Below are 16,457 nucleotides of genomic sequence, written 5' to 3' on the forward strand. Positions count from 1 at the left end.
GCCTGCACACCAGGCTGTACCTAAATCTGCAGATGGGGCAAGTGTCCCCTCTTGCCCCACCAGCCGACACCCATGGCATAACCATAGACAGGTGTTGACTAAGGACAGACGCTTGTGCACCAGTGCTCTCCCTGAAGGCTGGAGACATGTTAAGGATCTGCAGCACTTTTTGTCTGTACAGGCTGCCTGATTCCATAATTTTCTCCCAGCAGAAATAAGAGGCAGTGACCACCATGTGGAATTTACAAGAATGGTTAAGACTAATAGCTGTCTGGCTATTCCCAACCTGATCATCAAGGAATCCCATCTTCTAAAAATTGGGAGCAACAATAGGAATAAAGCTTGCTCTGTTCACACTCACAAGCTCTGGCCAACGTGTTAAGATCTTATGCAGGAACTCAAACAATCCGACCTGCGGGGAGCTTTTCCTCTCACCCAGCCACTGCATGATTACCAATAAAACACAAGTACTTGACTGTTTCCTACTTTGACTTGCTCAAGATTGCATGAAATTCAACAAGCTTCCTCCCACTATATTGCATTAATCCAGCATAAAACAAAAATGACTCTGATGTATGGCCATCAAGGAGCTACAGTCCTCTGAAATCCTTGCTCCAATTTATACCTCTTATTCGACTCCTACATAAACCCGCATGCACCCTGGCTCTCTTTTCCACGTGTAGCATCCTTTCTGCACCATTCCATGCCCTTCTCTTGCTTTGACCCTTTGTTACTAACCATTGTCCTTCCACCTTCTGCTACACCTTGTAATGTTCACGGATATGTTAGCTGTATAATCTACCTGTTGCCTCTACTTGACGCTTGTAAAGCGCTCGGATACCCTCTAGGGCAGTGGTTCCCAACCTTTTCACATCTGTGGACCCCACTTTATCATTACTGGAACCCGGGGACCCCCACTGAATCATTATTGGAATCCGAGGACCCCCTACTAAGCCATTACTGAAAGCTGGGGAACTAATCTGTTAATTTTAGTGTATTTTCTGAGCAGTCGCGGACCCCCTGAGGAGGCTTCGCGGACCTCCATGGGTCCCCGGACCACAGGTTGGGAACCACTGCTCTGGGGTCATGTTTGCGCTATATAAAACTTTATAAATAAAATAAATAAATATAAATACCTGTGTAGCTCTGCGGCCTGCCAGCGAAATCGGACCATTTTTTCATTAGTGCCTCGCGAATTACCTCAATATTGTTCAGCACCACGATATCTAAGTCAAAAGAAGAAGAAAAAAAATCACATTTCACTTATAAAGGTGTGTTACAGGATTTTGGTTTCTAAAACACTCTCATCACAAGCGGCTCCACCTCTGCACTAGGCTCCGTGCACCACACAAGTCACTGCACTCACCGCTCTCACAGGGGGGGGATATGGAGTATGGGGCCAGATGTACGAAAGGATTTAGCATTTCTTAACACACCGAATCGCAATTTCGGTCCGTTAAGAAATACTAAATGGTCTTTCCATATGTACAAAGGCAGTTAGGGAATCGTAAAATGCGATTTATATCCAGTAGAAGTCGGATTTGGCGATTCCCTAAATAGGAAATCGCAAATAGGGATTCCCGATTTCCTAAGCACATGTACAAAGCACTTTCTAAGTGTGAAATGGCCACTTAGGAAATGCCATTACCATCGGATGGTAACCATGTGCAATTTTAAAAAATGAAACCCAAAATGCATTTTGCAGGTGCCATGTAGCGCGCACATGCCTCTAGGCCATTTGTGCACTTTACATCCGCACAACTTATTTTTGGGGTGCATCAAGGGGGCCATAGGCACCCTCGGTTTTGCAATTTCCTATTAGGAAATCTCAAATTGGGAAATGCAAAACCATTCATCCCTGGGGCCTTTAGAGCCATAGGAACGAATGGTGTAACATTTCCTAAGTAGTGATTTCTTAATAGCAACTCCTACTGTGTAAGAATCACTATTAGGAAATCTTTATTTTTGTACATTCCATTTTACATTTTTTATAGCGATTTCTTAGGATCCGCTATTTAGGAAATGCAAAATAGGAATTTTGCACATCTGGCCCTATAATGCCCTAGCAAATATTAATTTATAGACTTTAAAGAAACCCTACTTGCTTATTAAAGAACTAGATGAGACTAGAGGATAGAGCTGCAGTGTTTCTCCTTTTTCCCTGTAGGATGCATTTCTTTTTTAAACTTAAAAGCCAGTGACTTAGAAGTTAGTAACGAGGCTCTATATAAAAAGTCAGCAGAAAGTGTAACAGTGCAGATAATGGATGAGCTGTGCCCTTTACAAATCCCCAGTAACATACGTGAAGAGCTTCTGCCCTAGAGACTGCGCAGTAGCCCTTTGAAGACCGCGTGATTCAATGATGGCACCACCAGCCAGGCCAGGAGCCATGTTTAAATACATTGTTAAAGACCATAGGTGCCTTTGAGAGTCGCGAACGCCAGCCTTTCACAGTCAGGGACAGCTTCACACTGGTGGTGCCCTGTGCAATGATGTTTTTGGCGCCCCCACCGTATCTCCCAAGCCCCCCCTGATTCCTGCACTACCACCTGGCAAAAGTGCCCCTCATCTCTCCATAGCCCCTCTCGCACAGACATTTCATTTTTTTAAATCTCTAGTAGAGGCTGGCTTTACTAATCCCCTCAGCTATCCACATAAAGGACAGATCTGTTCTTAGCAGCAGGCATATTAACCCTCTGCTCTACTTTATGGCGAGTCAAAACTGACAGCTGAACGCACATGGAACTGCCTCAGGTGCTTTTAAATTGTAAGGTATTGTTAAACAGCGCCTCTCACTCTGAGGTCAACGCCCCCCTCTAGGTCAGCACCCAGTGCGGCTGCACCAGTCACCACCCAGTGCGGATGCACCAGTCATCACCCCCCCCCCCCCCCCCCCAACCACAAAGCTGGCCCTGTTCGCAGTGATCAAAATGGAGGAAATATTCAAGGAAGTGATGAACGGCACTTGGGAGTCTGGGATCAGTGGGTGGACGCTTTTCATAATTTGTAGAAGAAAATTAGAGGGCCTGGGGACTGCCTTTCTGTCCTGGATTAGACATATTGTGTACAACTCTCTATTGTCTTAAACAGTATTTAACTATGTTAGGGATCTGGGACTACAAGGATTTTTTGTATTTGTTTTCTAATAGGTACACTTAAAAGGTGTTACTGCATGGTGTGTAGTACTCCTGTGATGAGCAAGGAGTTTCATAATACACGCTGTAAATTATTTCTCAATTGATCACTTTTCCTCCAGCATTCCTGCTTCCATCTCACGGACCAATCCATGATCCTTGCAAACATTCACTATCCCAATGCTCTACGATGAGGGTAGTGGTGTATTATATTGTATGGTAGTGGTGTATTATTGTATGCTTGTGCATCCTTACACACACAAAACTGTCTTGGGTGCAGTCAGGCTCGTTTGTAAAACCTTTCCACTCAACCCTGGCTAGCTGTGGCTTCGAGCACCAAGGCTTAAACAAGGGAACCAGTGCAAAGTACTTAGATGCACCAGACAACAAAATAAAGTCACACAATACTAAAGAAATCAAACACTAATTTATAAATATAGATTATTTTAAAGAATTTGTAGACACCCAATTGAGAAAAACCAACCAGAGGGCTCTGCAGATATAGCTTTTTAAGTAAAATGTAAATCTCAGCTTTTTAGTCCAAAGTGCAAACAAGCATTGGTAATTGTAAAGTTTAGAAACTTTTGAAAAGTTTGAAAGTGTTGTGTTTGGCTACTCTGGCCTGAGTGGGACAACTACTTCTGAGAGGGAGGATGTTGGGGGGGAGGCGGGGGGGGAGCAGAAAATAATATTTGAACAGTTACCTGGTCACCAGAGCCGTCACATGTCCAGTTCCACACTTTACATCAAGCAGTGCATAGACTTCAAAGGAGTGGTCCTGATGCTGGGGATGAAGGATGCTGAGGATGCAAAAAGATGCTCTGGGTGCTGTGTGGTCGATGGGGGTGTTCTTGTGGTTATTCCTCAGTCCACGGGTAAGGTGGGGTGACTTTGGTCACAGGGGTCGGTGTCTCTCGAAGTCCTTTTTGAGCCAGTAGAAGGCCAGCTGTGGCTGTGCTACTAATGTCTGTACAGAGCAGGCTTGGGGTATCCTTTGGAAGAGGCTGGTGTCCCTTTTTGGTGACCAATTTGGAATCAGGTCTAGCATACTTGAGTGCAACATTTTGGAGTCGAGGATCGGTCTCTTGGGTCGCTTAGTGGTGGTCAGCAGTGTGGTAGTCATTTGCCTACTGAAGGAGGCTTCCATTTTTAAGCTCAACTTCTGGGCCAACACCCTGAGTGGCACCCTGCAGGGGGGAGGAAACTCCACTCCCTGTATGAGGCTTCTATTGTTCCTGAGCCTGGAAGTCATTCATTCTACTCCCCATGAGTGCAGAAGGCTATCTGGTGACCAGCAACTGTGCGAGGCTACAGGACGAACTGGGCAACAGAGTGGCAACTTTCTAAAAGTTGCCCTTCCTTAAAGGTGACAGTAAATTCGACTTGGGCATCAAGTAAGGCTTAATGCCACAATTAATCTGATACTTTGCAGTACACATTTTAGTAGTCCCATTCAAATGTTAGCCAAACTGAGAAGTAGGCCAGTAACTGTGTTAGCCAATGAGGCTTCTAACGTTTCTAGAAAAAAATGACATTTTGGAAGTTTTAGTGCAAGGACACAATAAAAGTATATGTCATACTTAATAATATATAACTCCCTGCCTCGGGGCTTCATATGCCTTCCTTAGGAGAGACATATATGTTGTTAAAGGAAGTGGGGTCTTTGTCATTGGTTTAGAGGGCAACATCAACCTATTAGTTTAAAACTGCGCTTCAAGGCTGCAGTGGAAGGATCTGGGACATTTTCCACTCTGTCACACACAGGGTGGTACAACCAGCCCTGCAGCCCTGGGGCGACACTCTGTCTTACATGTCCTGGGTACCGTTGACTTATAAGTGAGTCAATATATGCCAGCTAAGGGTAACCAATTCAACATATATTTTGTAAGAGGTTAGAACACAGGCACTGAGGTCTGGATATCAGGCCTCAGTGCACTTTCAGGGTCGAAAAACCAGCAGCATCAGTCTAAACCTTTGGGGGGGGTGATCATGCAAAAAGAATCATTTCCTGACACCTACTGACATTATGCAGCCGCTCAGCTAATGATAAGTCATGAAATGTAAATGCTTTCTCCATCCCTAGAGCCTTTCTTTGGCTTCTTTTCCAACTTACATAACCTTCAAGAATTACAGCATGATTGCAACATTCGCACTTTAAATCTTGGAAAACCTAATAGGCTGCAGCACTAAAAGGCTGAACTATTGGTCTTGCCAGTGTTTTTTGACATCTGCATAAAAAAGCATGTGTTTAGACACATGCACACACATTGCCGTCAATCTTGCAATTACTTTTCTATGAAAGGAAACTCATTCCAAAAGAGCAGCTGATGCATTGGGTTGCATGAGCATGCATGCGTTGTGCTGCAAGCACATGCATGTCGTGACCTGCTTATGCATCGTGCCTTATCGCTGTCATTTTGGATTTACTGTTCTGACATGGTGGTAAGCCATGTCAAAAGAGTAATTCAAAACTAAGAAAAAGTGAAAAACAAGTGGACGTTAGTGGAAAAAAGTGAGCTAGTGCCCAGTAGCACTGACAGCTGCCAACTCCTCATTACAAAAACTAAAATCTTTGGAGAGGATGATGAGGAGACTCAGAAAATGCAGACAGGAAAGAAAAGAGTGCACAGGGAAGAAGGGGCAGGGGAACAAGTGGGAAAGAGAGAGGAAATGCATGCAGTTCCACCAACACCTCCAGGTGAGAGCTGAAGGTGTACCTGTTCCTGCCATACCTACCAGACTCTGTGACTCCACCGACTTCTCCAGATGAGAGATGAACGTGTACCTGACTCAGCTATACCTACCAGACTCTGTGACTCCATCGACTTCTCCAGGTGAGAGCTGAAGGTGTACCTGACTCAGTTATACCTACCAGTCTCTGTGACTTCACCGACTCCTTTAGGTGAGGTGAGAGCTGAAGGTGTACCTGACTCAGCCATACCTACCAGTCTCTGTGACTCCACTGACTCCTCCAGGTGAGGTGAGAGCATAAGGTGTACCTGACTCAGCTATACCTCCCAGTCTCTGTGACTCCACTGACTCCTCCAGGTGAGAGCTAAAGGTGTACCTGACTCATCTATACCTACCAGTCTCTGTGACTTCACCGACTCCTCCAGGTGAGATCTGAAGATGTATCTGTCCCCGCCATACCCACCAGACTCTGTGACTCCACCGACTTCTCCAGGTGACAGCTGAGGATGTACCTGACTCAGCTATACCTACCAGTCTCTGTGACTTCATCGACTCCTCCAGGTGAGAGCTGAAGGTGCACCTGACTCAGCTATACTTACCAGTCTCTGTGACTTCACCGACTCCTCCAGGTGAGAGCTGAAGGTGTACCTGACTCAGTTATACCTACCAGTATCTGTGACTTCACTGACTCCTCCAGTTGAGGTGAGAGCTGAAGGTGTACCTGACTCAGCTATACCTACCAGTCTCTGTGACGCCACTGAGTCCTCCAGGTGATAGCTGAAGGTGCACCTGACTCAGCCATACCTACCAGTCTCTGTGACTTAACCAACTCCTCCAGGTGAGAGCTGAAGGTGTACTTGACTCAGCCATACCTACTAGTCTCTGTGACTTCACCAACTCCTCTAGGTGAGAGCTGAAGGTGTACCTGACTCAGCTATACCTACCCGCCTCTGTCACTTCACCGACTCCTCCAGGTGAGGAGAGAGAGGAAGGTGTACCTGCCTCAGCCATACCTTCCAGTCTCTGTGACTCCACCGACTCCTACAGGTGAGAGCTGAAGGAGTACCTGTGTCTATCATACCTACAAGACTCTGTGGCACCACTGACACCTCCGGGTGAGAGCTAAAGGTATAACAGTCCTTGCCGTACCTGCCAGACTCTGTGACTCCACTGACAACTCCAGGTGAGAACTGAAGGTGTACCCATACCTATTGTACCTACCAGACTCTGCACGTTCACTGACACCTCCAGGTGAGAGCTGAAGGTGTACATGTCCCTGTCATATCCACCAGACTGTACATCCACTGACACCTCAAGGTGAGATCTGAAGGTGTACCTGTCTATATCATACATACTAGACTCTATGGCTCCCCTGACATCTCCAGGTGAAAACTCTGTCCCTGCCATACCTACCAGACTCTGGGCCTCCACCAACACCGCCAGGTTAGGTGAGAGCTGAAGGTGTACCTGACTCAGCCATGCCTACCAGTCTCTGTGACTCCAACGACTCTGCCAGGTGAGAGCTGAACGTGTACCTGTCCCTATCATACCTACTAGACTCTGTGACTCCACTGACTTCTCCAGGTGAGAGCTGAAGGTGTACCTGTCCCTATCATACCTACCAGACTCTCTGGCTTTCCTGACATCTCCAGGTGAGAGCTAAAGGTATAACTGTCCGTCGTACCTGCCAGACTCTGAGACTGCCCTGACAATTCCAGATGAGATCTGAAGGTGTACCCATACCTATCATACCTACCAGACTCTGCACGTTCACCAACACCTCCAGGTGAGAGCTGAAGGTGTACCTGTCCCTATCATACCTACTAGACTCTATAGCTCCACTGAAATCTCCAGGTGAGAACTCTGTCCCTGCCGTATCTATCAGACTCTGTGCCTCCACTGACAACTCCAGGTGAGATCTGAAGGTGCACCTATACCTAACATACCTACCAGACTATGGGGGTTATTCTAACTTTGGAGGAGGTGTTAATCCGTCCCAAAAGTGACGGAAAAGTGACGGATTTACCACCAGCCGTATTACGAGTCCATTATATCCTATGGAACTCGTAATACGGCTGGTGGTATATCCGTCACTTTACCGTCACTTTTGGGACAGATTAACACTCCTCCAAAGTTAGAATAACCCCCTATGTGCCTCCACCGACACCTCCAGGTGGAAGCTGAAGGTGTACCTTTCCCTGCCATATTTACCAGACTCTGTAACTCCATTAACACCTCCAGGTGGGAGCTGAAGGTGTACCTGTCACTGCCATACCTACCAGTCTTTGTAACTCCATTAACACCGCCAGGTGAGAGCTGAAGATGTACCTGGCACTGCCATACCTACCAGACTCTGGCCCATATGTATACCTGGTTTGCGCTTGTTAGAAATGGGGTCTTTGGTTGACAGTCAGGTTACCCCCTGTTCAAGCAAGGACCCTCACTCTAGTCAGGGTAAAAGAGAATCACCCTCAGCTAACCCCTGCTTACCCCCTTGGTAGCTTGGCAGAGCAGTAGGCTTAACTTCAGAGTGCTAGGTGTAAAGTATTTGTACCAACACACACAGTAACTTAATGAAAACACTACAAAATGACACAACACCAGTTTAGATAAATAGGAAATATTTATCTAAACAAAACAAGACCAAAACGACAAATATCCAACATACACAAGTCAAGTTATCAATTTTTAAAGATTAAACTCAGAAATAGCGCTTAGAAACAAAAATGCTTCGATGAGATGTTAACACGGCGTCGTGACGGAGTCGTTCCCAACAAGCCAACACCAGTGGCGCCGGACACGGAGTCGTGTAGACCCCCAAGTACAGTACCTTTGGCGAACAGTGAAAACAAGCTGATGCGCGAAGTCGGGAATCGCGGCGTCTGTGCGAAACGTTGAATCCGTGCACTTCGAGCGGCGTCGGTCACAACGTGGTGCGGCGACTTCCACGGAGTCGCAGACTTCAGCGGGGCTGCTGCGGCATCGGGCCTGCGAAGAGCGTCGCATTCCAGCGAAGGTCACGGCGTCAGGTGCAGGCGGCGTTACCGGATTCAGCAGCGGCGTCGGTCCGAAGTCGTCCGAAGTCGATTTCCTTGGATTCCACCAGCTTTCCTTTCAAGGGCCCAGGGACTGGATAGGGCACCACTTGTCGGGGCAGGAGTCTCTCCAGAGACTCCAGGTGCTGGCAGAGAGAAGTCTTTGCTGTCCCTGAGACTTCAAACAACAGGAGGCAAATCAAGCCCTTGGAGATTTCTTCACAAGATGGAAGGCACACAAAGTCCAGTCTTTGCCCTCTTACTCTGGCAGAAGCAGCACTGCAGGAAAGCTCCACAAAGCACAGTCACAGGCAGGGCAGCACTTCTTCCTCAGCTATCAGCTCTTCTCCAGGCAGAGGTTCCTCTTGGTTCCAGAAGTGTTTCTGAAGTCTGTAGATTTGGGTGCCCTTCTTATACCCATTTTAGTCTTTGAAGTCACCTTTCTTCAAAGGGGACTCACACCTACTTGTGAAATCCTGCCTTGCCCAGGCAAGGCATCAGACTCACAGCAGGGGGTTGGAGCCGGCATTGTCAGAGGCAGGCACAGTCCTTTCAGATGAGAGTGACCACTCCACCCCTCCCTCCTAGCAGAGATGGCTAATCAGGAAATGCAGGTTACACCCCAGCTCCCTTTGTGTCACTGTCTAGTGTGAGGTGAAAAACAACCCAACTGTCAAACTGACCCAGACAGGGAATCCACAAACAAGGCAGAGTCACAGAATGGTTTAAGCAAGAAAATGCTCACTTTCTAAAAGTGGCATTTTCAAACGCACAATCTTAAAATCAACTTTACTAAAAGATGTATTTTTAAATTGTGAGTTCAGGGACCCCAAACTCCACATGTCCATCTACTCTCTAGGGGAATCTATACTTTAATCATATTTAAAGGTAGCCCCCATGTTATCCTATGAGAGAGACAGGCCTTGCAACAGTGAAAAACGAAGTTGGCAGTATTTCACTGTCAGGACATATAAACCACATTACTATATGTCCTACCTTATCCACACACTGCACCCTGCCCTTGGGGCTACCTAGGGCCTACCTTAGGGGCGCCTTACATGTAAGAAAAGGGAAGGTTTAGGCCTGGCAAGTGGGTACACTCACCAAGTCGAATTTACAGTTAAAACTGCACACACAGACACTGCAGTGGCAGGTCTGGGACATGATTACAGAGCTACTTATGTGGGTGGCACAACCAGTGCTGCAGGCCCACTAGTAGCATTTGATTTACAGTCCCTGGCACCTCTAGTGCACCTTTCTAGGGACTTACTAGTAAATCAAATAGGCCAATCATGGATAAACCAAATACATACAATTTACACGGAGAGCATATGCACTTTAGCACTGGTTAGCAGTGGTAAAGTGCTCAGAGTTGAAAAGCCAACAGCAACAGGTCAGAAAAAAATAGGAGGGAGGAGGCAAAAAGACTGGGGATGACCCTGCATAAGCAAAAGTCCAACACAACCCCCTACCAGCCTAAAGTCAGGGGAGAACAATCAATACCTTGATGTACTTCCCTGATTGGGGCGATAGAACAAGGACCCAGGCCCACAACAGCAGGGGCATGTTCCAGTTCTACGCCTTCCTGACTCCAGTTGGATCCCTCTGTCCATACTCTCAGGGCCCACTAAGCTAACCCATGGGGAACCCTTCTCCACATCTACAGACACCATCTGTGCAGCACCTAACTTTACTTTGCTCACAGATGTATTGCAATGGGCAGATAGTACCACCAGGGCCAACACAGTGGTGTTGCCCACTCCACCCCCGGGGTGAGACTCTCACCCCTCCCCCCCCCAGGGGCCTCTCTGTCCACCAGGACAGCAAGCCACAGTGGCCCCAGACAACTGTCAGGGATGAGAGCCCGACCTCAGGCCTCTCCAAGCACTGTGACTGCGGAGAGTGGGGGGCAGTAGCCCCAGGTGCCTGACACCCTTTGACCACTCTCCCTTCCACCAGGTCAGAGAAGATAACCTGACCCTGGTCCTCCCCTCTGGGGCTCTGTACCCTCCCTCCAGGAGCGGCACCCCCAGAGTAAAAAATTGTCAGGGTGCTTGTAGAAGCAGTCCTGCACAATTCTTCTACCAGTGCAGGGATGTTAACCTGCAACTGATCCTCCAACCTGGGGTCTGTACCTTCTGGTTGGACCAGGGCCAGGGGTGAGGCTTCCCTCCCCCTGCCCTTTCTTCTGGGGTCCTGAACCACCCAACTAGGAGTGCCCCCCCCAGAAGACAACATGGTAGGGGCACTGTTAGCAGTAGCCCCTTCCTCCAGGTCAGGGGGGACACCCTGAACCTGGCCTTCCAATCCAGGGTCTGTACCCTTAGATTGCTCTGGGGTGAGGGGTGAGTCTTTCTCTCCCTTTCCCCTACTCTCAGGGTTCTGAACCCACCCCTCAGGGAGAGTACCCCTTGAAATCACACCAGGGGGGGTGATTGGGCAAACCGCCCACCCCTTCAGGTCAGGGTTTACCCCCTGCACCTGATCCTCCTGTCCAGGGTCTGTACCCACAGACTGGACCACTGCCTGGCAACCCAGGAATTCCTGGGGGGCATACCTACCCCCCACCAGGTCGGAGTTTACCCTCTGAACCTGGTAATCCAACCCAGAGTCACCACCCTGTGGTTGAACCACTGCCTGGCGCACCAGGACTTCATTGGGAGCACACTTACCCCCCATCAGGTCAGAGTTTACCCCCTGAACCTGATCATTTAACCCAGAGTCACCACCCTGCGGTTGAACCATTGCCTGGCACACCAGGACTTCCAGGGGGGCACACTTACCCCCCTCAAGGGACACACTGTCCCGAAGGGCCACACAAGAGTCTGGCTGGCGCAGGTCTCCTGACTTCTGCCCATCTGACAGAGTCTGGATTCCCCCCAACCCAGAAATGGTCTCACCAAGGTCATTCATGGGGGGCTCTGCTCTCAGAGCTGACCCCTGACCCAGCAGGTTCTCCACTGGGGTCCGCAACCCCCTCTCAACCCTCTGTCTGGACTTCTGCACCCCCTCACTAGGAGTGGTACTGCCACTCAACCCACACTCTTCTGGGATGTCTTCACACTCCATAACCAGAACTTCTACCTGGGGGGAACCCCTCTCCCTGTCACTCTCACCTAGAGTCAGTAGAGTGTCCCTCCCACCAGTAGGAATATGACTCCCCATGCCAGTTCCCCAATCCACCTCAGGGACCCTGTGCATCACTGGAGCTACCTCATTACCCTGAACCTCCTGGCGTGTGTTAACTCCCTCCTTCAAGTAGGGCACCACATCTCTGGGCATGTGCACTTCTTCAGCACTACTGGATACAAGATTTTTGCTGCCACCATCTGAACTGGACTCAGCCCTCATGGCCTCCAGCTTCAGCTCTTCACAGCTCAGCTCTTGAGCTGTAATCCTTTCTTTTTCCAGGACTAAGGCTCTCTTCTCCTCAGCCCTCTCAAGCTCTGCATCTAGCTCTTCCAGACTCCGGATTCGAGCTAGGAGCCAATCACCTCTTTCTGTTCCCTCCCCAGGGCCACTGCCCTCCTCCTCAGAGTAGTCCTCCTCCTCAGAGTAGTTATCCTCCTCAGACTCATTTGGTGGTGTTGCCTGACAATGTTTCAATTCATACTGAAACAGGGCTGACTCAAGATCCTCCCTTCTGGATTTCTTATTCACAGCCAGTCCCCTTTCCATGCAGAATGCTTTAAGCTGCCACTTTTTATACCTAAATAGGTGCCAGAAATTGACTTCCATTCTGCAAAGGCTTCACAACCAAAAACCAAAGTCCAAAAATATTAGCAATACTTCTAGGAGGACATCAGAGAACAAAAAGCAGAATCACAAGACAAGTAGTATGTGGTCACGTAGTGGTCTGAACTCAGAACAATAGTGTACACTTAATCACTGTATGTCAAGTACAAATACAAGTCCAAATCCCAACCGCTGATCACCAAACAAGTAGTATGTGGCCACGTAGTGGTCTGAGATCAAAACAGTAGTGTACACTTAATTACTGTATGTCAAGTACAAATACAAGTCCAAATCCCAACCGCTGATCACCAATGTTAGAAATGGGGTCTTTGGTTGACAGTCAGGTTACCCCCTGTTCAAGCAAGGACCCTCACTCTAGTCAGGGTAAAAGAGAATCACCCTCAGCTAACCCCTGCTTACCCCCTTGGTAGCTTGGCAGAGCAGTAGGCTTAACCTCAGAGTGCCAGGTGTAAAGTATTTGTACCAACACACACAGTAACTTAATGAAAACACTACAAAATGACACAACACCAGTTTAGAAAAATAGGAAATATTTATCTAAACAAAACAAGACCAAAACGACAAAAATCCAACATACACAAGTCAAGTTATGAATTTTTAAAGATTAAACTCAGAAATAGCGCTTAGAAACAAAAAATGCTTCGATGAGATGCTAACATGGCGTCGTGACGGAGTCGTTCCCAACAAGCCAACACCAGCGGTGCCGGACACAGAGTCGTGTAGACCCCCAAGTACAGTACCTTTGGTGAAGAGTGAAAACAAGCCGATGCGCGAAGTCGGGAATCGCGGCGTCTGTGCGAAACGTTGAATCCGTGCACTTCGAGCGGCGTCGGTCACGACGTGGTGCAGCGACTTCCACGGAGTCGCAGACTTCAGCGGGGCTGCTGCGGCATCGGGCCTGCGAAGAGCGTCGCGTTCCAGCGAAGGTCACGGCGTCAGGTGCAGGCGGCGTTACCGGATTCAGCAGCGGAGTCGGTCCGAAGTCGTCCAAAGTCGATTTCCTTGGATTCCACCAGCTTTCCTTTCAAGGGCCCAGGGACTGGATAGGGCACCACTTGTTGGGGCAGGAGTCTCTCCAGAGACTCCAGGTGCTGGCAGAGAGAAGTCTTTGCTGTCCCTGAGACTTCAAACAACAGGAGGCAAGCTCTAAATCAAGCCCTTGGAGATTTCTTCACAAGATGGAAGGCACACAAAGTCCAGTCTTTGCCCTCTTACTCTGGCAGAAGCAGCACTGCAGGAAAGCTCCACAAAGCACAGTCACAGGCAGGGCAGCACTTCTTCCTCAGCTATCAGCTCTTCTCCAGGCAGAGGTTCCTCTTGGTTCCAGAAGTGTTTCTGAAGTCTGTAGATTTGGGTGCCCTTCTTATACCCATTTTAGTCTTTGAAGTCACCTTTCTTTAAAGGGGACTCACACCTACTTGTGAAATCCTGCCTTGCCCAGGCAAGGCATCAGACACACAGCAGGGGGTTGGAGCCGGCATTGTCAGAGGCAGGCACAGTCCTTTCAGATGAGAGTGACCACTCCACCCCTCCCTCCTAGCAGAGATGGCTAATCAGGAAATGCAGGTTACACCCCAGCTCCCTTTGTGTCACTGTCTAGTGTGAGGTGAAAAACAACCCAACTGTCAAACTGACCCAGACAGGGAATCCACAAACAAGGCAGAGTCACAGAATGGTTTAAGCAAGAAAATGCTCACTTTCTAAAAGTGGCATTTTCAAACGCACAATCTTAAAATCAACTTTACTAAAAGATGTATTTTTAAATTGTGAGTTCAGGGACCCCAAACTCCACATGTCCATCTACTCTCTAGGGGAATCTATACTTTAATCATATTTAAAGGTAGCCCCCATGTTATCCTATGAGAGAGACAGGCCTTGCAACAGTGAAAAACGAAGTTGGCAGTATTTCACTGTCAGGACATATAAACCACATTACTATATGTCCTACCTTATCCATACACTAAACCCTGCCCTTGGGGCTACCTAGGGCCTACCTTAGGGGTGCCTTACATGTAAGAAAAGGGAAGGTTTAGGCCTGGCAAGTGGGTACACTTGCCAAGTCGAATTTACAGTGTAAAAATACACACACAGACACTGCAGTGGCAGGTCTGGGACATGATTACAGAGCTACTTATGTGGGTGGCACAACCAGTGCTGCAGGCCCACTAGTAGCATTTGATTTACAGGCCCTGGCACCTCTAGTGCACCTTACTAGGGACTTACTAGTAAATCAAATAGGCCGATCATGGATAAACCAAATACATACAATTTACACGGAGAGCATATGCACTTTAGCACTGGTTAGCAGTGGTAAAGTGCTCAGAGTTGAAAAGCCAACAGCAACAGGTCAGAAAAAAATAGGAGGGAGGAGGCAAAAAGACTGGGGATGACCCTACATAAGCAAAAGTCCAACAGCGCTGAATTAGCGCCATTTCTTTTTTACGCTTATTCAGCGCAAACCTAACTCCATAATTATATTTTGGCCTTAGACAAGTCTAGATCCAACGTTATGGATTTTACGTCATTTTCTGGAGCGGAAAACCTACCTTGCGTCAATGAGATGCAAGGCAGGCGTTCCCATATAGAAAACTATATTGCCTTTGCGCCATATTTATTCCCCCCGTGCTAAGATCCAGCACAGGGGATGGGGGCCTTAAATAATGGCGCTAAGCTGGGCAGGCGTAAGAGGACCTGTAGGCAGATTTCCATGGTCGGAGATCATGAAAATTGCCCACAGGTGCCCTTCCCTGCCCCCAGGGACACCCCCACCCCCCCACCCCTGCCAACACCAGGAGGTCATCTATGGATGAGGGACGTATCCAAGGTAAGTCAGGGTGAATATTTTTTTTTTTGCCCAACACCGCTCGGGGGCCCTGACTTAGGGCCCACTGCACGGCGCTGGCCCCAATGGACATGCCCAGGGGAGATTTGTCCCCTGGCCATGGCCATTGGGGTGGTGGGCATGGCTCCTGTCTTTACTAAGACAGGAGCCATGTCCATGGGGCAAATGGCGCTACACTGCCTTGAGGCAATTTTTTTGCCTCTAAACAGTATAGCGCCATAATTTGGTGCACAAGCCCTGGTTCCCCTACGCCTCCACTGCCCTTAACAGGGCCTTAGAGCTGGCTAGCGCCATTCCATAAATATGGCACCCGGCCAGCGTCTGGGAATGGCGCTATACTTTTTGCCTCAAACCTGCATTCGCGCAGGTTTGTGTCAAAAAATATAAATATGGGCCTCTGCGCATCCACTGACACCTACAGGTGAGAGCTGACGGTGTGAATACCCCTGCCATACCTACCAGACTGAGGGGCATATTTAAGAGCCCGAAGCGCCACCTTAGCACCGCTGTAGCGTAATTTTTGTTACGTAAAGGCAGTGCTAAAGTGGCTTTTTCCATGTGCCATATTTATAAAGTGGCACAATGCATGCATTGCACAACTGTGTAAACCCTTGCACCACATTATGCCTGCACCTGGCATAATGTATGCAAGGGGGGTGCTCTGGCGCTAGGAGGCCCGCAAAAATGGAGCAATGAAATTTAACAGATTTCACTGCATCATCTTTGGCATAATTTTTAACACCTGCTCAGAGCAGGCGTTATAATGACGCTTCCATAGAAACCTATGGGCCTCCTTGCACTTTGCTACACTAGTGTCAAAGTTATTGACACTAGTGTAGCAAAGCACCACAATAGCATCATAAATGTTAATGCTATTGTTCTAACACCCCACATGGTGCACCATATTAGAAATATGGCACAACCATAGTGTCATTAGATGCCCGTAGGGGGGGCACGGAAAAAGCCACGCATCAACTCTGATGCACCACTTTTTCTTAA

At 48.3% G+C, this 16,457-nt stretch overlaps 1 protein-coding gene across 1 annotated transcript in view; it reads right to left on the reverse strand.

Moving 5' to 3' along the window:
* CYP21A2 (cytochrome P450 family 21 subfamily A member 2) overlaps positions 1-16,457 on the reverse strand; it is a 46,696-nt gene that overhangs the window by 22,825 nt on the left and 7,414 nt on the right. The window contains exon 2 of the mRNA XM_069242346.1: positions 1,137-1,226. Within this exon, the coding sequence (XP_069098447.1) occupies positions 1,137-1,226 (90 nt within the window). The remainder of the gene's footprint in view (positions 1-1,136; positions 1,227-16,457) is intronic.

Source organism: Pleurodeles waltl, chromosome 6, assembly GCF_031143425.1.
Source record: "Pleurodeles waltl isolate 20211129_DDA chromosome 6, aPleWal1.hap1.20221129, whole genome shotgun sequence".
Lineage (NCBI taxonomy): Eukaryota > Metazoa > Chordata > Amphibia > Caudata > Salamandridae > Pleurodeles > Pleurodeles waltl.